The sequence below is a fragment of the Monosiga brevicollis genome, genomic scaffold (genome assembly GCF_000002865.3).
Source record: "Monosiga brevicollis MX1 MONBRscaffold_2 genomic scaffold, whole genome shotgun sequence".
Classification (NCBI taxonomy): domain Eukaryota; class Choanoflagellata; order Craspedida; family Salpingoecidae; genus Monosiga; species Monosiga brevicollis.
This window is the reverse complement of record NW_001865039.1, coordinates 161,299-183,158: the sequence shown is the minus strand read 5'-3', so window position 1 is coordinate 183,158 and position 21,860 is coordinate 161,299. Positions and strand designations below refer to the sequence as shown.

The 21,860-nt window shown below is 55.8% G+C and overlaps 6 protein-coding genes across 6 annotated transcripts; 3 read left to right on the top strand and 3 right to left on the bottom strand.

Annotated features, from left to right (window-relative positions):
- Positions 1-367: 367 nt before the first annotated feature.
- Positions 368-1,732, bottom strand: MONBRDRAFT_4731 (uncharacterized protein; the record flags this gene model as incomplete). The annotated part of the gene is made up of 2 exons (XM_001742002.1): positions 368-547; positions 713-1,732. 2 exons carry the CDS (start codon positions 1,730-1,732, stop codon positions 368-370), a joined length of 1,200 nt encoding a protein of 399 aa, XP_001742054.1.
- A 900-nt stretch (positions 1,733-2,632) lies between these two features.
- On the top strand, positions 2,633-3,456 carry MONBRDRAFT_21838 (uncharacterized protein; the record flags this gene model as incomplete). Its single annotated transcript, XM_001742457.1, has 2 exons — positions 2,633-2,810; positions 2,936-3,456. 2 exons carry the CDS (start codon positions 2,633-2,635, stop codon positions 3,454-3,456), a joined length of 699 nt encoding a protein of 232 aa, XP_001742509.1.
- Positions 3,457-4,492: 1,036 nt separating this feature from the next.
- MONBRDRAFT_4730 (uncharacterized protein) lies at positions 4,493-6,671 on the top strand (the record flags this gene model as incomplete). Its single annotated transcript, XM_001742456.1, has 4 exons — positions 4,493-4,627; positions 4,798-5,068; positions 5,191-6,335; positions 6,435-6,671. 4 exons carry the CDS (start codon positions 4,493-4,495, stop codon positions 6,669-6,671), a joined length of 1,788 nt encoding a protein of 595 aa, XP_001742508.1.
- A 556-nt stretch (positions 6,672-7,227) lies between these two features.
- Positions 7,228-8,502, bottom strand: MONBRDRAFT_21836 (uncharacterized protein; the record flags this gene model as incomplete). Its single annotated transcript, XM_001742001.1, has 5 exons — positions 7,228-7,404; positions 7,569-7,676; positions 7,730-7,874; positions 8,009-8,124; positions 8,347-8,502. The coding sequence occupies 5 exons, from the start codon at positions 8,500-8,502 to the stop codon at positions 7,228-7,230; spliced, it is 702 nt and encodes a 233-aa protein (XP_001742053.1).
- A 2,308-nt stretch (positions 8,503-10,810) lies between these two features.
- On the top strand, positions 10,811-14,269 carry MONBRDRAFT_30714 (uncharacterized protein; the record flags this gene model as incomplete). Its single annotated transcript, XM_001742455.1, has 9 exons — positions 10,811-12,443; positions 12,545-12,626; positions 12,755-12,824; positions 12,910-13,067; positions 13,226-13,442; positions 13,537-13,689; positions 13,827-13,912; positions 14,040-14,113; positions 14,226-14,269. 9 exons carry the CDS (start codon positions 10,811-10,813, stop codon positions 14,267-14,269), a joined length of 2,517 nt encoding a protein of 838 aa, XP_001742507.1.
- A 404-nt stretch (positions 14,270-14,673) lies between these two features.
- On the bottom strand, positions 14,674-21,559 carry MONBRDRAFT_30713 (uncharacterized protein; the record flags this gene model as incomplete). The annotated part of the gene is made up of 12 exons (XM_001742000.1): positions 14,674-16,231; positions 16,622-16,903; positions 16,985-17,045; positions 17,711-17,805; positions 18,283-18,547; positions 18,782-18,860; positions 18,960-19,099; positions 19,227-19,265; positions 19,497-20,027; positions 20,312-20,777; positions 20,856-21,043; positions 21,214-21,559. 12 exons carry the CDS (start codon positions 21,557-21,559, stop codon positions 14,953-14,955), a joined length of 3,771 nt encoding a protein of 1,256 aa, XP_001742052.1. The 3' UTR covers positions 14,674-14,952.
- Between the last annotated feature and the right edge of the window lie 301 nt (positions 21,560-21,860).

The window sequence follows — 21,860 nt, the reverse complement described above, 5'->3', positions numbered from 1 at the left end:
TGCAAGCGCGCGCCCGACAAGTACACTCATAATTGCCGCTAAAAGCCGCGATTGAAAACGCAACGCAACATGTGTGAGGGCAAGGCACATCCTTCCCAAAGAGGGGAAAGGGATCGCAGAGTGGCATGGGGAGGAGGATAGGAAAACAATATTCAAACAAAGAGGAAGGAATGAGGTACGGACACGTCGCAACACACAATGTACTCCAGACGAGAAGAGAAAAAAAAAAGCATGAGAATTTGTAGGCACAGAAACAAGGTTGATGGTGATCACACAAGGATGGGTCTAGAAAAAGGAAACCCAGGAAGATATAAGATGGCAGATCGAGACGAAGCGCCATCAACAACGAGAACCAATGATGATGAGCTTAGTAAGCTTCAATATCATCTTCCTCCTCATCCACGCCTGTACCGTTCTCGTAGCTCGCGTTGTGGCTGGCACCATTGATGCGGCGAGAGCCATGAGCAATCTCATCATCAAACTCCTCGTCGCCGTTGAATGCATACAGCGCTGAGGGATCATAGGTCTTGCCATAATGGCTTTGCACCTGCAACGAACAAGCCAGGCGCGCACGCGCAAAAAGCAGAGCACAAAAGCATGGTGAGCCATCGCACGTGCAAGACAAATGAGCGCCAATGGGCAGGGGGCACGCCTCTGCTCCCTCATGTAAAAACACTGGCTGGACGCCAAGAGTGCGGACGTGTGGTCATACCTGGTCGTTGAGGCGGGAGCGAGGGATGGGCGCGGGAGGTGTCATCTTGTGGGCTTTGTTGTTGGGCAGCCACAAGGGCTTGGCGGCCACCTCATAGCGTGGGCCCTTGGCGGGGGAAACCGAGCCATAGCCGTGGGACTGAACTTGATCGTTCAGATGACTGCGGGGGACGGGCTCGACCTGATCGCTCCAGGCACCCTTGGACGCCAGGGCCCATTGGGACTCGGAAGCAGGTCGCTCTTGGCGGGGCTTGACCTCGGGACGGTAGTTGCGGTAGTTGGAGGAGCGCACCTTGTCGGCCAACGGCGTCTTGGTGGCAAAGGGTTCGAGGGGCTCGTCAAGCACGCTGGAGCGATCAAGCTTGAAGGAGCGTGGTGCAGGCGCCGGCTCGCGGCGCGGCGTGACGGGTGGTGAGTTGATGCCGTAGGCGCTTGAAGGAGCCTTGTCCAGCAGCTCGCGCTGCTTGGCTGAGAGCTTGGGCTTCTCCACAGGAGTGTAGAGGCGGTTCTGAGTGGAGGAGGCGACACCATCCAAGACAAAGGCAGACTCGCGCTCATCGGGCTCTGCAGCCTTGGGCTCGGGGCGATCCATGAGGAGGGTGTAACGTGGCAGGTAGGGGGACTTGGGCTCAGGGGTGCCGATTGACTCCTTGCGGGGCGGCAGCACCTTGCCGTAGCCGGAGGACTTGACCTCGGAGCGCAGGCGAGAGGTTTTGCTCAAGCGCGGGCGGAACGAGGGTGTCTCTGGGGCTGACTTGGGGCGAGGAGACTGAGCGGTCACGCGACCGTAACCAGAGGAGGCGGTGCGTTGCAACATTTTTTGCGCCGACTGAGTGCGCTTCACCTCAGGCTTGAAGGAGGGGCGCTCCGGAGTCTTGGGGGTGACGACAGGCAGAACCTTGCCGTAACCGCTGCCAGAAGCCGACTTGCGCTTGGGATCCTCGGGAAGCTCAGGACGGAAAGTGGGGACCTCATGCCAGGGGCGAATTTCATCGTCCTCCAGCACCACCTTGGTCTGCATTACGGCCTCACGACCATAACCCGAGGAGCGCGCCCTCTGGCGCAGTTCCGGGTTAGAGACAAGGTCTGGTCGGAAAGTCACGCCGTCAAGAACGTGGTCCGGCACGTCCTCCTTCTCAAGGACATGCAAGTCCCGAGCCGGGGCCAAAGCCCAAGAGCTCTCCCGATTCTCCTATTCACATGCCAATCGGGTCATGGCGCCGTTAGATTTGCTGATCTTTGTGATTGAAAGAACGAGGACACGGCTCAGCTTCTGCCAGCACTAGAGGGTCCAACTTTTAAACCCAAAAAAAAAAAAAAATGGACTGAAATTTGAGGGGCTCAAAGGGAGGGGGGACGAGCGTACCGCCATCTTGAGGCCGTTGGGGCACACGGGTGGAAACAAGAGTGGAGGAAAAGGGCAGGCGAAGGAGGAGTGATGAAGGGCGCTGCAGAGAGCTCCTTCAAAAAGAAGAGCCTTGAGTTGGTGAGGACCAAATCTGTGGACAAGAGGCACATGGGGTGCGATGAGACCAGTGAGCCACTGCGTCTTTGGCAACGGAACACTGCTACAAGTGGTCAAAAACTTGGGGCGGCACAAAACCAAGCGCAATGGAAAACACAGAGCATTGAAGAACAAAACATTCAGCCACGATGGCGCCGCTACAAGCCCTGCCCTGGCAGGGAAGGAAGCGCTCGTGCACCCTCCTCGAGATGAAACCAAAAAAAAAAAAAAATTTAAAAAAAAAAGAGAAAGAGAGAGAGAGAGAGAGAACACAAGGTAGGGAACGAGGTGTGGAAAACGGCAGAGGCAACGTAAAACGAGGCAGGTGAGCAAGCACTGGTTTGGGGTCGTTGTGTTGTTGAAAGTGCATGAGACCATGAGTACGGAGGAGCGGGATAGCATGGATGGCAAGGTCAGATGACGAGCTCTGCGCGAGGAGGGTGTGGCAGTCATGTCGGTGTGGAGGAAGGAAACACGAGATCAAAAACGGCAACCGCCAGTGGAACCTCTGAACAGAAGCGGGTGGAGATCCAACGCAATCCATCGGGATCATCCACCCGCTTCGTAGCTGGTACCAAGCACGGAGCAGGCAAAGGTCCGCTCGCGCGCACACACACACCTGCCTGCACACAACGGCGGCGCCACTGTACGCACACACACAACAAAACGGCGGCCACAACACACACACACACACGCACACACATGACCACATGACAGTAGCAAAGGGAAGGCACACCCCGCGAACAACATGGAAAAGCCTTGCCAGCCACAACCCAAAGCAGCATGAATACCAAATCTACGCACCGATCGCGGTTTATGAAAACTGCTCAAGCCGAGCCGAGCACCCTCTTGTTCTCCCCGCACACACGCACACACACGGCGACAAACGGCAGAGCAGCAGAGTAGCAGAGCGCCGAGATGAGGTGACCAACGGGCACACACACAGAGAAACAGAGAGGGGTGCCGGCAACACTTGGTACCTCGAGCTCTCCAACCTTATTAACCTTTTTACCTTGCACACCAACACACCCTTTGTGTTTTCTTTGTTTCTCCCTTTGATTTTCTCTCTCTCTCTCTCTCTCTCTCTCTCTCTCTTTCTCTCTCTCTTTCTCTCTCTCTTTCTCTCTCTCTTTCTTTTCTCTCTTTCTCTCTTTCTCTCTCTCTCCCTCTCCTCTCTCTCTTTCTCTCTCTCATCTCTCTTTCTCTCTCTCTCTCATCTCTTTCTCTTTCTCTCTCTCTGAATTTTGTAGAGATGGAGGCAGCTTGAGATGTAATGTCAGAGAGTGTGTTGGAAGAGTGTACCCAAACGGCAAAAACGCTATACAGAATGCGCTTTGTGTGAGAGAGGGTGCACGAGCGACGTTTGGGACCAGAGGGTTCTGTGATTGAGATTTCAATGCTGCCTGCCTCAATGAACTTGTTGAGAATTGGGGAAAAACCGGGAGGGGGGACAAGAGGAGCGAGGGGCGTTGGGCGCAGCGCTGCCGTTTGTTGGGGCAAACGGACGCGCGGCCACCAGGGAGGCTGCGCTGCCCGCAGTGGCTCGTCTCGTTGCTGTGAGCCACCGCCCTTTCATCCCATAGGATTCGCAGTCACAACTGCATTTGGAAGGTCCCGTACACGCTCGACCGAGCTCGACTCGATTCAACTCAAGTCGACTCGGCTCGACTCGGCTCTTTTTTTGGCTCTACTCTCTTCTGCCCCGATCGTCTCTGCTCTATTCTGTTCTGCTCTGCGTGACGCGACCCGACCCGACCTGAACTGCATCGACTCGACTCGACACTGATCCCCTTCTCCCAAAATGCGCTTGCATGATGCTCCTAGCCATTCTCTCATAGCAAGCGATCAGCGGCGATTGTGCAATCAAATCAGGTCAGACATGTTGGTGTGATCGCATCGACATGGACCAGTCCCTCTGGATAGAATGCCACGAACATGTCAAGACGGCATGGCGCCCACGGTCTTTGAGATGGGGAGCACAGCGGCAGAGAGGAGCCGAAGCGCGACAGCACCCCCCCTGGGACCGCCATTGAAGCGATCGCCATTTCACCAAGAATTTTGAGCCACACGCGAAATTGGCAAGCGGTAAAGTGTGACCAAGCGTGACCAACGGCACAAAGCCGAAAGCCTTTGCAGCTCAATCATCAAAACTCGATCGTTTTTTACCCTCCTTCAGCATCAGTCCGCTGCTTTTGACGAAATTGAAAAATTCAAAAGAGAGAGAGAGAGGGAAATTTCAATTTTAAAATTGGCGGTGGCCGCGTGAGACCGAGCGTCATGAGGGGACAAGGTCTAGTGGGTGTGGTGGTGTTGGCCGCGGTGCTGGCCGCCTCACTGGCTGGAGATGTGGAAATTTATAGCCCCGAGGCCGCTGAACAGCCGCTGGAGCTGCCAGCCAGCTTCTTGCTCAAGGTGAGGGCTCGTGTCTTGATATCACTCGTTGGGCGAGCGCTGGCTCGGCTGCTCATCGCTGACAACCGCACCTTTGCATGCAATGCATAAAACAACGCGGTGATCGTGCCGTCACGCAGAATCATGGCTCCCAGCTCGTCCAGGCACCGACCTCTGCCAGTATTCTTCAGAACCCCATCTCCTTCATTGCCCACATGCACCATCTCTTTTACGTGCGCAAAGTCGTCCTCAACGCCTCCATCCCCATTCACGTGACACGGCTCCTCAATGCTACAGTCACTCCCGACGAGGATAAGGGCTATCGAGCCGTGGGTCAACTCGAGGGCACCGCCCCCCTTTTTGAGTTTAGCTACAGCCCCTTTGGAGCCGCGCCCATCTTTGCCATCGAACATACTGACACCACCCTGCACCCTGCGAGCATCGACGCCCACGTCCAACAACGTGCGTCCGCCTCCCGTTGCCAGTCGCCCAACTGATCCACCATCTGGCGGAGGGAGGGTGCGCCAGCCATCATGACTCACACCTCGCCTCGACCCTCTCCACCCCTGCTTGCTTGCTTGCAGACTTTCACCGGCCCTCGTTTCTCATGTTTGTCACGGGCGTGGTGCTGATGCTCTTGGCTGAGCGCCTGTCCAGGAATCTGCTCTTTTACTATGCCAGTACCACGGTCATGGGCGTGGCAGTGGTCCTCGTGGCCGCCTTGTTCCTTCTCACGCGTGAGCTGAATCGCCGAGTGAGCACCATCGGTGCAGCCATCTTTGGTCTCGGCTCCATGGTGGCCGGGGCCATTGGCCTTCAAATGACCCACCTGCCTTCCACTGCCGACCTGTTGCAAATGCTCTGGGAGGTGATTACCTTTGCCTACCCGGAAGAGGCATGGTCCTACGTCTTTTACGGTGTGGTCGGCCTCTCCTTTATCATCAGCTACTACTTTGGACCCCCGTCCGTCCAAACCCGTTCCACCCTGGCCGTCGCCTTCAAAATGATCGCCGGCTGCCTCATCCTGGCTGGCATCCAGGACCGCGGCTTCGGTTTGGCCGTGGTGCTCGTCTTGTTGATCGTCACCTACTTTCACAGTACTGCTGATCATGACGATACACCGGCACCCGTATTCTCGCCCGCCTCTCCACCCGCTGCTTCAACTCGCCCGGCCCCTCACTTCCAAACCACCTCATCAGTACCCCCAAGTGCTCAGCGCCCGACTTCCTTTGCCACCCCAGCATCCACGCGGGCCAAAGGCCCCGCCGTGCGCCTGCAGCGCCTGCGCGACGAGATTCTGGACAGCCCGATCCGTGTCCGCCATCACATTGAGTCTAATTTACGGCACCCCGATAAGTTTCTCGACTACCTGGACGGCGACGAGGCAATCACAAACCGAGAATACCTCGAATATAGCCGCCTTTTCAATGAGGGCACGGAGAAGATGAGCACCCCCAGCATTCCCGCTTCCAACCCCCGCCGCCCTGTGGCCACCGCTATTCCCCCTGTTACCGGCCACCTCTTCTCAGAGGACGAAGAGGACACCAGTGCTGCCAATCAAAGCCAAACTCGGCAGAGGCTCCGGCGCGTTACAGCGCCGCAGCCGCGGGTCACCAGAACCACACGCTCAGATCAGCTCTTTTCAGATAATGAAGAAACCGAGCAAGAAGAACTGGATGAAAGCATTGACGCTCCGCCATCGCTGCCTGCTGCGCGGGCCCCAGCGAAGGTAAACCAGCGACTTTGTTTCCTTCCAATCATGACCTCACCACCGGCGCTCACACACCCGTTTCTTCCGTTGATCCTCGTCACCGGTGCCTGCCATTAGCGCAAGTGGACGGTGGCAGAATTGGAGTCGATGAGTAACAAGGACCTTCGAAAGGAGCTCTTGCAAATTGGGACCAACATTCCCGTGACCTCGGCGGTTTGTATCGCGCATGTCATTCAGGGAGCAGTGAATCAGGCATACAGGCAGCCCATCAGAGTCCGCGACTGGTCGATCGCCAAAACTTATGAAACATGCTTGACCTCCTGGTGGTCATCGCCATTTGCTGTGTGTGGATAGACGCGCCGCACCGCGATTGCAATGTTGACCAAGGCCTGAGTTTACACTTTGACTGCTTCAACAGCCAACCTCCTACGATTGGTTGTGTCATGCATCTGCGTTTAGAGTTGCTCGCTGCTCATGCGCTTGATTCAACGGCGTGGTCCCATGAGGTTCGCCGCTATGCAGGAGCCGCTTAATTCGATGCACCAATACAATTTCTTTTCAAAAGTCGAAAGGGGTTGGGGAAAGGATACAAGGTACCACGCGAAAAAAACAAAAAAAGCAAGGGAAAAGGAAGAAGAAAGAACGACATGAAGATGAAATAGCTGCCCTGATTTGGTTTGCAAGCGGCGCGCGGCGCCCAGCAAACAGAGGGCAAAGCAAGCAGCAGGAGAAATGGCGATAACGTAGACTCTGGATCAAAGGCTGGTGGGTGAGCAGATAGCCAACACGAGGCCACGCCTCACTTCCAGCCCACGATGTAAAGCGCTTGATGTCAACAGGCGACTCATGAGCGACGTGTCTCTATGGACGTTGGAAAAGGCGCAGCGCTCCTTCTCTAAAAACCCTGCCATCACTGTTCATCGGAAATGGCCTCCTTGCCGGCGAGGACAGCATCGGCAAACTTGCGCACATAAAACTCGATGGCTTGCGTGGTGTCATCGTTGCCGGGTACGACATAGGTGACACCGTCGGGATCACCATCCGTGTCAATAATGCCGACGCTGGGAATATCACAGTCAAGGGCCTCCTATACAACAAGCATCACAGATGGACGTCGGCAGCGAAACGAGCCACCACTGTCGTGAGTCTACCGATATCTGCCTCGAGTACGGGCACGATCCATCCAAGAGGTAATGGGCATTGGGTGCATAAAGCCGACAAGGAAAATGTCCCAAGACGGCGAGTTCTGACCTTGACGCCGACTTTGCTCACGGGAACACAAAAGAAGAGGATCAAGTCGGGCATACGCAGGCCACCCAGCGTCTGAACCCCATGGACCAATCGATGAGAAGTGCGTGCCTGTAGCAGCAAAGGCAGGAAGAGAGTGTACCATATTAAGGCAATTGGCTCACCTCCGTGTTGTTGGTGAGGGTGCCACCAATCCATTTGCGAGTCACAAAGTATTCTCCGCAACGGCGCGCTTCGTGACGAATAAGGCCCTCGAATTGAGGGCGGCCACCCACAAACAGCACGACACCGCCATCTGCCGAGATACGACTGCAGTTTGGCCAAATGCGTGAGGACACCGAATTTAAAACATGGATAACAGGGCACAAGGCCAGTTACGGGAAAAAAGAAAAAAAAAAAAAACAAGAAGGATGAATGCTGGCGACAGCGATGCGACCTCGCACCGGGTCAGCTCTAGAGCATGCTCAAGATGCGCCTTGGTCACGTTGAGGTCAATAATGTGTGAGTCGGCAAGGGTGGTGTAGATGTAGGGCTCCATCTTTGGGTTCCACATGCCACGCTGAGGCACGCGGTAAAGAACAATGGATGGCCGGCAACAGGATGTGAGTACCAGATGCTAGAGTACCGTGCGAGCTCGACAACGAGAAGGGCCAGCACAAGGTTTGGCCCGACGATAAACGAGTGGGGGCCTTGCGCCTTCCAAGCAGACCCGCGCCACGCTACCAGACTTGAGGCAGACCCGCGCCAGGAGCCTGTGACCCCACAAGCCGACCAGTCGTACCTTGTGGCCAAGATGAACCCGGGCATCAAAGAGCTCGTCGATGGTCACCCGGGTGGCGGGATGAGGCTGGGCCGTGGGTTGAGGGCGCTCGGTAGCCGCAGCTGCCTGCGCCATGGAGCGTGAGGCAGTGCGAGCCCAGGCAGGACCCTGCTTCATTGCTTGAACGGCTGACCGAGACCAGTTTGCAGCCCAGGTGCTTCGTGCTGCCTGCACTGCCGTTCGCATCGCCGCCATGGCCGCCGTCGTCGTCGTCGTCGCCATCTCGTGGGTGCCAGGGGGTCGTATGTGAAAATGTCAGATCATTGGTCCCCCAGTCGCTTGCAAGCCGGTTTGTGAATTACTTTGACCTGTATTTCCATCGCTTCCCGTATACAGACTTTGGCTGTGAATATTTTCGGGTGATTTTTGGTGTATTTTTGATGTATTTTTCCATAATTTTTGAGTTTTCAAGGGAAAGGTACAGCGAGCGTCACTGAAAGCTCTGGCTCATATCCAGCCTGGGAAGGCGTCGGGGCACAGGCGTTCGTTGCGAGCCGATTGACAGACAGTAAGGTACTGCAGGTGTTTGAGCGTCAATGCACCGATTCCGTTTGGTTACTGATAGGATCAGAACTTCTTAAGCGTTTTTGAACGCGCACATTTTACGCACGTTTTGCTTGTATGCGACAGTTTCGCTCAGAACCCCCCCTGTAACAATAAATACACCTGCTACGTCCATTGAATCCGCGATAGAGCCCTGATCCATGTCTTCCTGTCTTCCTGATGTAAACGGAGACGCGTTCAGGTGTAGCCATTGAGGTGTCGGTGTCGGTGGGTTGAATTGACACGTGAATGATGTTTTTCTGATCGCAAGCGCACTGAAAACTCTGACACAGATCACGGAATCGAAGCGGTTCACTATAAGATAACAACCTGCTGGGTGGTGCAGCTTGGTGTCAGTGCGCAAGGTTGGCAGAATGATCGATGCCATTTTGAGGACGGACAGGTTCTGCTGGATCCACCATCAACCCACACGAGAAGGTGCCGAGGCTGTGCGCTTGGCACCTCAAGAAATGGTTTGCCGTTACGTGTACTTTTGACTGTGACAGCTGCAAGACGTTCTTTGAACCAAGAGGAGGACTGTGAGCCATTCCTGAATGGTCCAAACACCAACAGTCTTTGCTCAGGTGAGCCGCATCACACAACCCTCAAGCCTACCACGGCGGCGTTGACAAGAGGTGTTTGAAACCTTGGCCAAGGGGAGGGTCAAGGGGAGGGCCAAGGGGAGGGCCAAGGGGAGGGGCAGGGATCGACTGCCCTATGGCCGCTAGGGCGATTTTGTACCAGTACGACACACAACGCTTGTAACACGTCAGAGAGAGAGAGAGTGTGATGAATTGCATGACATTCTAAGCGAGAGAAGAGAGAGGGAGTCAGAGAGAGAGAGAGACGTCAATGTTGGACACACGACACTCAGCAAACAAAAGAACAGTCGAACCAACAAAGGAAACCTCCCACAAACAAAAGCGTTTGGTGTTGTCAGAGAGAGAGAAGAGAGAGAAGAGACGTGAAGAAAGAGAGAGAGAGAGAGAGCCGCACAGCGTGTGGTTGTGCAAAGAGAGAGAGAGAACACACACAGAAAGAGAGAGACAGAGTTCGCGAGAGAGAGAGACAGAGAGAGAGACAGAGAGAGATTCAGAGAGAGATTCAGAGAGAGAGAGAGACTGTTGTGTGTGTGCACGAGCAAAACTGTCTTTCTTTTCAAGTGCCCCTTCCACACTAAGAGAGCTTTAGCTTGTGTGTGTGTGGTGTCGTACGACTGTCTCGTTGGTGTGTAAACGGCAGTGTGGTGTGCTGATGCTGTTTGGGTGTGCCTGCACTGCTCCTGGTCCGGTCTTGGTCTGGTCACTGGATCGGGCGCAGTCAGTTTGCTGATTGCATTTCAAGGTAGAACGGGGTCAGGACGGAACCTGACTTGGCTTGAAAAGAGGAAAGAAGAGAAAAAAAAGAAAAAAAAAAGGTGCCCGCTGCCTCGGGGAACACGCGCGCGCCGGGCGACCTCAAGTGTGCGACTGACGACGCCCTAGTCTGCTGGTGGTCAATCACCGCACCATCATACCTGCGGGCTATCCCCTATCCCTGCTCCGCCTCTTCTCTTTTCTCTGTCATTTTTTTTCCATCATTGTCTGGCGCGTCTTTGATTGATGCTTGGTGGTGGAGAACCAACGACTTGCGCGTCCCTGATTGCCCCCTCGCGTTCTGGTGCCGCCAGCCGCGGCCGTTGAGCGCCCCGGATCGGTGGGAACAGAACCATTGATCCGGCCGTTCGGGGCCTTTCTTAGTCTTGGAAACAGTTGGATCGCTTCTCGGCTCGACTACAGCACCGCGCCCCGTCCCTTCGCGGATCTCTCCCACGCCGCTTAGCGTGGAGGTGAAGGAGGCGCTCCAACCGGCCTTCGCTTCTAGACCAATCACATACGTCCTCATGGCGGAGTCGACCGCACACGAACGCCACCCGCGTGCGAATCAACTGTTTGAAGAGTATACCCCTCCCGCCGGGGGCCCTCGGCATCGCTCTAGCCATGGTTTTCAGTTCTGGCAGATGCGCCGCGACAGTTGCGCCTCAACCGAGGACGATGACATTGTCGGCACGGGCAAGCTGCGCCGCGGCTCTCACCCCGACAACTGGCTCCAGAGCTCACATGGATTTGGCATTGATTTTTCCGATGCTTTCCATCGCCGGCGCAGCAGTGACACCGCCCTCACCGACATGGACTTGCTTCAGCTAGCAGAACTCGTCAAGGCCTCCTCTATGGCCTCGGGTCTGGGCAGCGACACCTGTCTCACCCCACAAGGTAGTGACGGGCGACGGGGTAGTCTAATGGTGTCGTCCATCACCCCAGTCCCCGGTGACACCAGCCTGGGCTCCCCCAGCAATCTCGACCCGCCCGCCATACGCTTCTCCGATAGCTCCAACGGCAGCCGCCGCTCTCCTGGCGCTGGCCGCCATTCCCGCACCCACGGATCAACCAGTTCCATTGGCCTGGGCACTGGTGTACCATTGGAACCCCGCCCCAGCATGGACAGTACCTCTTCCCAGTGCACCCTTCGCCCACCCTCATTGTCTTTCTCCGGACCAGCCACGACCTCGGACGAACACGAGCTCGGCCTCGGAGTGCCGCTCGAAGGCCAGCTTGGTGACCCCTTTTCTGTACCTGGTGCCCAAGTCGTTCCACGCCATGATGGATCAACTTTGTCCTCCGTTCCTGACGCGGGTGCGGGTGCAAATGCAGACACGGATGCTGATATCGATGCGTATGATGACGACGATGGTGCTGACAGTGTCTGTCTGGACAATGGCTCCTGCGGCGTTCAACTCACCCGTTGCCTCTCGCCGGGTCATGTGCGGCGGTATTACCAGCGTCGCGCATACGACCAAACGGACCAGCCCGACATGAGCTCAACCCTTCAGCCCCGCCCGCCACCGCGCTCGCCCACGGCTTCATCTCCACACAGTAGCCACGGAGCGCGCCGCGCCCATCTGGAGGAGCGAGCTTCTGACTTTGATCACTATGATCCCTCCACCCTTGTACCCAGTGGTCGTGACTCGGATATGGCGGCCTCGGAATCCCTTGCGCAAGCCCGCAACCTTGCCGCACCCTCTCACAAATCATCAGCTGGCTCCTCCAGCAGCACGTCACCCATCTCACGCCGTGCCATAATGGCCCGTCATCGTGCAGCCAGCAGCCGCGATGGGAGCAACCCTGGTAGCCGAACCGGGAGCGCCACTGATCTTTTGGCTAATATCCAACCTCGGTCAGATGTGTCGTCTCCCAGTGAAGGTAGCACGCAAGATTCTCATGAGTCCCGTCAGGACGACGCCTCCAGCGAGCTGGATGACATGGAGATGGAGCGCCCCACCTCAGCGGCCACCACAGCAGGCAGCAACGACATACAAACCCTCATCAACTTGAACGGCTCGGAATTTGTTTCGCCACGCTCGAGCGCCGACTTTGATGAAGAATGTTTTAGCGACGACAGTTTGGCATCTGGTTGCAGCTCTGGCGCAATTGGCTTTGTTCAACCACGCCGCGTGTCCAAAAGCCCGTCAGCTCGCGGTATGGCTCGTGCAAAGGACTTTCCATCCCAGCACTCGCCTTTATCTTTCGCGCGCATGCCTCACCCAAAGCTCTCGCTTTTCCTCATCGCTTTGCCATAGAACGCTGGCGCTCCTTGCGGTACATGACCACCGCCGTGCGCGTGTTTCGACGAAGCTCCTATCCTTGGGTTCAGCTGGCAGGGTCAGTTGAGAGTTTTGTCGACCCCACACATTCCCGACACGCAGGCTCATTGTGGACAGAGTAGAAGGTTGACTTGTCGACGTCCCAACCCCACTGATATCTCACCTCGCTGTTGATGCCATGCGCAGCCACTCGGACGGCTTTAAAGTGGATGTGGACGGCCAATGGATCTTCAAGCAAGCCAATACCACCGAGCAGGTAAGCGAACCGCCTCATAGCATTCGACCCTAGGACGGGGGCCCGGTGCCACACGGCTCTCATGTCTCGTTCCTGGCATCTTCAGGTTGTGTTTGAGCAGCTGCGTCATCACAAGAGTCTGCAGCTGTTCGTGCCAGCCTACGACGGCGTGATCATGACCAACGGCAAGGGCTACTTGAAGCTGCAAAATCTCGTGGCGGGGTGTTCCCATGCCAACATCATGGACGTGAAGATGGGCGTTCGGTGTGTAATTGCATATCCGCATCAATTCAACTCAGGCATCGAGATGGCGGCAAAAGGGATGCCACGATGCCACGACATGCTGCATCAGCAAGAGTGATCCAATGCAGCCTTGACCGCTCACCTTGCCGCTGCGGCTTTGCACCTCGGCCGTTCACCAGGACATTTCTGGAAGCCGATGTGGCGCGCAGCAAGCCTCGCCTTGATTTACTCAACAAACTGGTGGCCATTGATCCAGAAGAGCCAACGGAGGAGGAAAAGCAAGTTGGTATCACCAAGATGCGGTACATGCAGTTTCGTGAACAGCTTTCCTCGAGTGCTGCGCTCGGCTTTCGAATTGAGGGCATCCACCGGCACGGAGAGGCCGAAGAAACCAAGGTTTGCAATCAACCCTATTTGTATTGATGGATGCTGCCTTGGCTGTTGGTGGCTCACAGCTTGCTCACTTTGAACTGCATGGATTTGTATTTAGTTCAACTACAAGACCCTCAAGGACCGCGAGGACATTGTGGAACGTCTTGGCTACTTTGTGCAGGGCTGTGGTGCGATACGGGAAGGCTACGTCCGTCGACTGCGTGAGCTGCGGGCTGCACTCTTGGCCTCGGATTGGTTCAGGCATACCGAGGTACGGACACGACCAACACAACTCACTGAAGGACAAGCGACCGAGTGTCTGGCCCGCCTGACACTCTGAAAAGCGTGTCATGCTCGAGGATTGCCCGAGCTTGCAAACCTACTCACACGTGTATATCTAATACGCAGATTATTGGGAGTTCGTTGCTTTTTGTACACGACGGCAATCTGCCCGGTGGAGCGTGGATGATTGATTTTGCCAAGACGTGTTACCGGTATGCTCTTGTCTTGCTTCTCTCTGCGTGGGCCCGTGATGACCACTTGGCGCAATGCGCTGTCACGGGCCGTATCAGAATGACTTTTTTAATTCTCAATTTCTGTCTTTGATTTTATTCATTTCAGCCCGGGCGAGCCCGTGGATCATGGCGTTCAATGGGAGCCTGATTGTGGATCTCGCGAAGACGGCTACATTCTTGGTCAGTTGCCTTGGCCCTCCGTCCCTGAGCTGAAGACCACGCATTTTTTCATGCCGCGTATTAACTTGCGTTTTGTTTTGTGCGTTCGCGTCACAATGTGAATGAATGATAGGATTAGATAATCTGATTGAATGCTTTCAGAGTGTGCCGGTTTGAGCCTGCGGGTCGTTTTGCACGCAGGACGAGATTCTTTTTGTTTGTCCTCATCGTCTTTAGGCGCCGTTTCTTTGAACGGCACTCGTCTATCGGTGATTCTGTTTGTTATGTTGCTATATCTGTCTCTTTTTCTTGCCCACCATGAATAGCTATTTATGTCGCACACCAATGCCACGTGTGTATACATGGGGTGGGCGCTTGGGCGCGTGCGCTTCTGAATTCATATCCCATCTTTTTGCGACCCGCGATTTGATCTTGAGCACAGCCATAGCGCTGCGATAGTGTTGACACATACAATGGCAATGAAAATACCAATGTTGAAGTGTGTGTGTGAGTCGGTAGCACCACACTGGAGGCCGTTTCCGGCAACACCGTTTGACACTGTTGAGAGGAGGTTAGACAAGGGTTATTTTTTTTGCAATTCGAGCTGCTTTAAAGTACACGTGCCAGAGACCCCATCATCTCACAACTCGGATGTAGAGGACTGGGGTCTTGGCATGCTTGAAGAAGTTTTCATGGGCAGAAGTGCGCATGGCGTGGTTGATCAAGCAAGTCATTGTTAATGGGGTGGGGGTGGGGGACGACGATGGCGTGCCACGTTCACGTCAAAGGGACTGGAAAGGGGCGAAGACGCTAGCTCTTTCGCTTGCGGTGCAGCGAGGCCATGTCTGGCGTCGACCTTTTTAGAGGATTGCCGATTGCGTCGAGACGCGGCGGGTCGATTTGACGGAAACCTTACGCTTGACACTCTTCTGGTTGGTAGAGGCCGGCTGCTCGCTGGCGCTCAGGGAAGTTTCCTGAACGGTTTCATTGGCGTCTGCGGGCGGGGTCTCGCTGTTACGAGAGAGGGCCAGCGCCAGGTCATGTACAATCTGGCCCGTTTCCTTAGCGTCGTCATCAGGGTGTTCCGGTTTGTTCTTTGATTGGGCGCGCTTGAGGCGGCTGGTAACGCGGCGCATGAGGGCTGCGTTCTGGCTTTCACGAGCCCCGCCGGTCCAGACGGAGGTGAAGGGTTGCTCGTTGCTGGCATGCATCTTGTCCAGCTCGGCCAGTCGCGTGCGCATTTCCACCAGACGTTGCGAGGCCATCTGACCAGAGGTGGGGAGCGTGTTATGACGCAGACCCGGGGGTGGGAAGGGGCTGGCGGAGCGCCAGAGCCATTGCAAGATGGATTTGAAGGTGGTTGGAGGAGGGAGCTCGTGGTCTTTCAGAGGCTCGGTAAAATCACGCGAGCGACCGCCTGACAAGATATCGGGGTCTTCCAGATGGCCATGCGAGTCGCTGGGCAGATCGGAGGCGTCGAGGTGAGTGCGGTTGAGCTCAGCAGCAACCTGGTAGAGCACGAGGCTGCGCCAGTAGGAGGCCAGGGCCGGTGGACCAGCCGCCATGCTTTGGACGGCCTCAAAGGGCCAGCGAACAAGCAGGCAGTTGGTCACGGCACGGGCACGGAAACCATCAGATTCGAAACCGATGCGCACACCGAAAAGGTTGGCAATCTCAAGGTCAAAGAGGTCACCGGAGTGGAGCGTGCGAGCGTCGCCCTCGCGATCATTGTAAGCGGATTGGAACTCGACAAGACCATCCACGAGGAGGTGGAGATGGTGCAAGGAGTCGTTCTCTGCAACAATAATGTCACCGGCCTTGTAGCGTACAAAGTCACCCTTTTCAAAAGCCATGCGAAATTCCGTGCGGGGCATGCCCGCGCGGCGGTAAAAGTAGCGCCAAATCGGTTCCTCGTTGTCATCGAGCTTGAGTTGGCGCTCATCGCGGAGGTGAATCCAGATGGCAATGACGTGAAAGCTGCCCGTGACGACCGACCAGATGATCAGGTCCAAGAAAATGGTGCCATCGGGCCAGCTGGTGCTGATGAAAACATCGGGTTCGAGGGGCAGACCCGTAAAGGCGTTGATGATGAGGAAGAGGAAGCCTCCGACCAGGCAGATACGAATGAGTAGAATGTCGCTGAAGATGGCCGCCAGGAAGAACCAAAAGTTGGCCAGATGGCCCCAGGCTCCGGATACGGGACCAATCCGCAACATATCACCTGGTTCTTTTCACAGGGCTAGAGGGGCGGCGGGGCGAGCAGGGGGAAGCGGTGAGGTGCAGGGGTGCTGAGTAACGGTCAAGAGAAGGGACCCAACAGCAAACAAAGGTCATGGTTTCAGGGTGTGTGTCGTACCTCACACGCATAGGGTGGCGAGTAGAGATTTGCAGCGGGCGAACAAATGCCCGGTGTACGCTACTGCTGCTGCTGCTGCTTCGCACGCACGCACGCAGGTCGTGCCAACCAAGGGCCGCGACCAGAAAGATGATCCAGAAGTTGGAACCAGAAGAAGAAAAAAAAAAAGGAACAAGTGCGATGGTGTGCGCTCCGGCAGAGAGTGTGTGAGTCTGTGAAAGAGATTCAGAGAGTGGTGGGAGACGGGGGAAAATTGCAGAGAGAGTGCGAGTGAGAGTTGTAAAGAGAGGTTAAAATAGAAGGAGAGAGAGAGAGTTTGAGTTTGAGAGAGTTTGGCGAGAGAGAGTTTGGCGAGAGAGAGTTTGGTGAGAGAGAGTTTGGTGAGAGAGAGTTTGGTGAGAGAGAGAGATGAAAAAACACAAAGACTTGAAGAGGGGCGAAGCTCGATCTCGGTTCTCCGTGCGCGCGCCGTTGGAAAATTACAATGTGATCAGCTTTACCCTGAATCAAGCAGCTTGACCCTTCTCGTCTCTTACCCTTCCTCCGCCCCCCCCTCCCTCTGCCGTTTCGAATCGCACTTCCAGACAAACACCATTACTAACATGGCCGAATTCCATACACGTGCGTGTCAACCGCTTTGGTGGTTGTTCATGTGTTTTATGTTTTGTGTTTTGTTGATGATTAGTCTCTCTTTCATGAACAAAAGTCGTCATCTTTCTCATCTCGCATGTCCATGTGTGTGTGTGTGTGTGTGTGTGTGTGTGTGTGTGTGTGTGTGTGTGTGTGTGTGTGTGTGTGTGTGTGTGTGTGTGTAACCAGGTTAGGATGGCCTGGTGATCTTGATCAAACGCCAATTCCATGTGTTGCTTAGGGGGAGCGAGCGATCAGCAGACGCTGACCTCTGACGAGCGACCCGCAGAGCCGGGTGCCAAGTGTTGAAAGAAGACAAAAAGACCAGACCGAGTGGATGGGGGGCCATTCAATTTACAAGGCGAGGTCGGCGCACAGCGCCGCGCGCGACTCAGGCAAGGGGTCAAACCTCTTGCTAGGCCAGACGATCGAGACAGAGACGAACAAGATTGGTTAGGAGAGAAGTGTGACGAGGGGCTGGCCGTTTACAAGGATGTCATCGGCCTCCAACTGAAGGCGGCCCGCCCCATCCTGCCACACCCGACAATGGGCCGAAGCCCGGGGCTCGGGGAGCGCCACGGGCAAGGGTACGCCGTTCAAGTACACCTCCGCCACCTGCAAGATCAGCGTACCGTCCGTGGCAACCACACTCAATGTATCAGGCCACGTTTGATGAAGCACTTCGGACAGGGGGGGCAACGCCAAGTGGTCTACCACGGCCACATCACTGAGCACCAGCCGCGCGCAATCAATGTGAAGCGTGCCGTTGACGTCACACCACATTTCTGGTGCCTGAACGGCGGCGCACGCAGCGCGACCACCCGGGCTGGCCTCGCCGCGAGCACAGGCCTCGCACACCCGCTCGGCACAGGCCTCGCACGGCGACGCCATTGGCTCCTTGCCTGGGAGACATGCCGGTTGGGGCAAGCATGACGTGTAGCGATGCTGTGCCTCGCTCCGATACGTGTTGTCTGGACAGGCCGAACACGAGAAATTGCCCTTTGAGCAGGCTAGGTACTCGCCCGGCCCGCAAGTCAAAAACGAAGGAAAGCAACTTCCGTTCGACTCGCACGAGTTGTAATCGGCGGCCAGCGCTGTTGGACAACTGCACTCCCCAGCGACTGGTGCAGCAGGAGCAAAACACGCTGGGCGGTCCCCCACGCCGGCTGCGGCTGCGCTCGCCCAAGTGCCCGCAAATACGGACGTGCCGAACAGCGGCAAGGTGCCATCAAAGACCTTGGGCTCCTGTTTGCCACAAAATGGTGTACCACCACTACCACCTCCAAAGCTCATTTGTCGCAGGGTACCACCACTGGTGAACCGGCCAGGAACCGGCACGTCCAATCGCACATCCCCATTGATGGTGGCCACCAAGCGACTGCCGTAGCTGGTGTCGACGTCCAGAGGCAAAATTGAGATACGCAAAAGGGCATTGTGTGCCGAGTCTGCTCCCATGAGATCAACGGCATCTACAAGGAGAGGGACAAGATCAAGGTGTCCACCGCGAGCAAGACACATCATGAGCCGCAGCCACGGACAGACGTTGAGTTCAACAAACAAAACAGTCGATGGAACAATGGACATATCAAATTTGAGAACAGGCAGAGATGGAGGTGCTGGTGGCAAGGTGCGCAGGGGGAGTGCATGGGGCCAAGGCATGTCGCCAAAGACGAAACACGAGCACAAGGGTGGGGAGGCCGTACATGTGGCTGAAATGGATTGGCTGTCTTTGCCACACACATCAATCATGAGGCGAGATGCGCCGTCAATATAAAGCCCAATCTGAGGAAATTTATGTAGCAACCAAGCAAGACCACAGTCATCAGGTGAGCAATTTGGTAGGTAGCAACACACGACAAGGACACTGCTGCGCGCACACACCGTATCTTGAATGGCAAAAAGAGGCAAAGCACGCGTATCGTGCAGAAGATCATTAAAGGGCAGCTCAATCTCCAGGGCCACCGGGCCCGCCGGCACCACAACATCTAGGTCGGATGGCGCCACAAGCGTGGCCAAGGCATCTACAGCAGCAAGCATTTTCCATTCAATCACTGATGCGGCTGGTCTTGCAGACAATCGGACACGAGGGCGCTAGCCAGTCAGGCTCAGATGCAAACCCAGCACGACCACGCTGCAAAAGGGACATACTTGTCGAGTTGACGAGATTTTCGGGCGAGGCAGCAGCGCCTGAAAATGCACCATAAACGCAATTGGGACCGGATGTGCCCGGGAGGCAGCTGCAGGTGCCTGTTTCGCCATCAGACATGGCCACCGCTCGACGCCCATCATTGGAGCACACTGTCAGCCACGTCACCATGGTTGGACGAGAGTTGTGAGAGTCGCGATAGAATGAGCAGTCTTTGGGGACCCGGCTGCGATGCAGGGGAAGGAGGGCAGGGCGTGGGTACTAAAACGTACGGGTGTTGTCTTGCGGCAAAAGAGAGGCTATCTTGGAGGCAAAAAGGCGAAGTCCAACCTCTTCCTCCATATACAACGGGGATGTAGGGTCAACGTAGCGGAGAAGGATTCCCATGCGGTTCAAAGAAGAACACTTCATCTCCTGCTTCAGAACATAGCGCACATTGCTGACACGAAGTTCCAGAGGTTGCGCGGGCTCGGTAGCGGCAGAGCCCTCTCGTGTACAGGCGAGTATGATGGGCACGGAGCGGCGCTCGTGTACATCTGACCAAGAAATTGGGATTTTATTGCCTGTCTCCTCACGTCCTTTGGGCCCAATGTGCAGTTGGCTGCCGGAGAGGACAACTCGAATAATCTCCTCGTTGTTCCAGAATTCAAACAAAGGTGTTTCTTCCCGAGTGAAAGCAAGGCGCACGGCAGTGGCCATGGTCCAAGATGCATCACGAACGCTAACATCGGCGGCCAGCTCAGAGGCATAAGGCCGGATGGTGTTCAAGGGTGGTTTAACTGGCAAAGGCCGTGCGAACACGCCTGCGCAGTCAAGTTGGGGGCAACAGTGCAAAGTCCAAGCTGGAATGAGTGCTGTACTGGTGCACTAAAATGGCGACAAACGTCCGTGGTCCTCACACCCCAGAAACAAACCAACAAACAGACAGGAAAAAAAAAAAAAAAAAAAAAAAAAAGCCGCGTCGTCCTGCCTCCTTTCCTCCCGGGTACCAGATTGCAAACAGGGAATGGCATGGATAGACAGGATAGCAGCACATGGTGTGTGTGTGTGTGTGTGTGTGTGTGTGTGTGTGTGTGGGCGGACTGACCAGCACGGGAATTGTCCTTGGAGCGATCTGCGAGGACATAGTCATCCAGGAAAAGCTGGAGGCCTATTGTTGGGTCGACGACGGTGGAGTCGGAGAGGTCGAGGAGCTTGGTGGAATGAAAATGGCAAACTGATCTGCTGGCGTGAAATGGGTAGCCGCTATTGAAGCCGCCCTTGTTGCTGTCGGACCAAGCTTTGAAGGCCAGGCTCGGGACGCGGACTGAGTCGATTTTATCGTCGAGTTGAAGACTCATTTCAATATCCACGGTGCCTCGGACGGAGGTGGGGATGGCTCGGACGGTGAACCAAAAGTCGAACCACTGGTTCAGGGCGGGTACGGGAAGAGCGGGGCCGATGTACTTGGTTTCCAAGCAAAGACCAGCGATTACTTTCCCACGACGATCATCAAAGTCGGTGTCGATGCCCAGCGCCAGACCATTGGTTTGACTGCCCAGGTCAAGGATGATCTAAAAGCAGGCGTCAGGTCAGGGATGGTGCGAGGGTGGGACACGGGGGTCATTTGGCGGGTGTTTTTGTTGACGTACCTGGCTCTGATACTGTTCACTGGGAGCCGAAACTTTATTGAGGCGCCCAGCGAGGGTGAAGTTGAAGAGGTTGGAGGCAAACGCATCGACGAGTTCCGTCGAGAAGGGGGCGCGTTTGTTATCGTAAACAGCAACGTCTGGTCCACGCATGAGCACGGCGCGGGGATGCGTAAAGTTGATGGGAACGCCTTGGGTGCGGTTGCGACGAGACAAGCATTGCAAATGGGTGGCAAAGGTCATGAAAGGCGTTGAGAAGCTTTACACTGATGGGCAAGATTGAGAGGGGCGGGGACGGCAGAGCAAAACAGCAACCAACAAGAAAGCATGGAAGGGGCCTGGGGCCCGAAGTGGGGCTTACCGACGAGGGAGCGGGCAGTGCAGCGGCGGGAGACGGCGGCTTCATCGCTTTGCAGGACGCAATCGGGGCCAACGAGGCAGCGCTTGTGGGTTTGGCCATCGATGGTGGTGGTGATTAGGGTAGCGATGACGCATGCGTTGGTGTTGTCGCACAAGGCCTGACACTGCTCTGCTGTGACCATGTCTCGCGTCTCGGTGTAGCTTTCGAGGCTACGGCACCTGACAGCGCCGGCCTCGTCATAAGTTTGGCAGCTTGCGGCACGGGCACTCTCAAAGCCCAAAGCGCAGATCAGGCTCAAGAGCAGCACGGCCGTGACCCGTGCCCCTGCAAAGCCCGCCATCGCCATGGTCGCCTGGAGCGCGAGGCTTGCAATTTCCTGATCGAGTTCAACAACGCCCCCTCGATCTCATGCAAGGCAAAGACACCAATGAAGCTGCTGATGGCCGCTACGCGAGGACGTGCAGCCGAGATATGAACGCGGCGAGGACGTGCAGCCGAGAGAGCGCGCAATCAAATCGGAACAGAAAAAAATATAAAATGAATGAGAGAGCAGAGAGAGAGAGATCAGAGAGAGAGAGAGAGAGAGAGAGAGAGAGAGAGAGAGAGAGAGAGAGAGAGAGAGAGAGAGAGAGAGAGAGAGAGAGAGA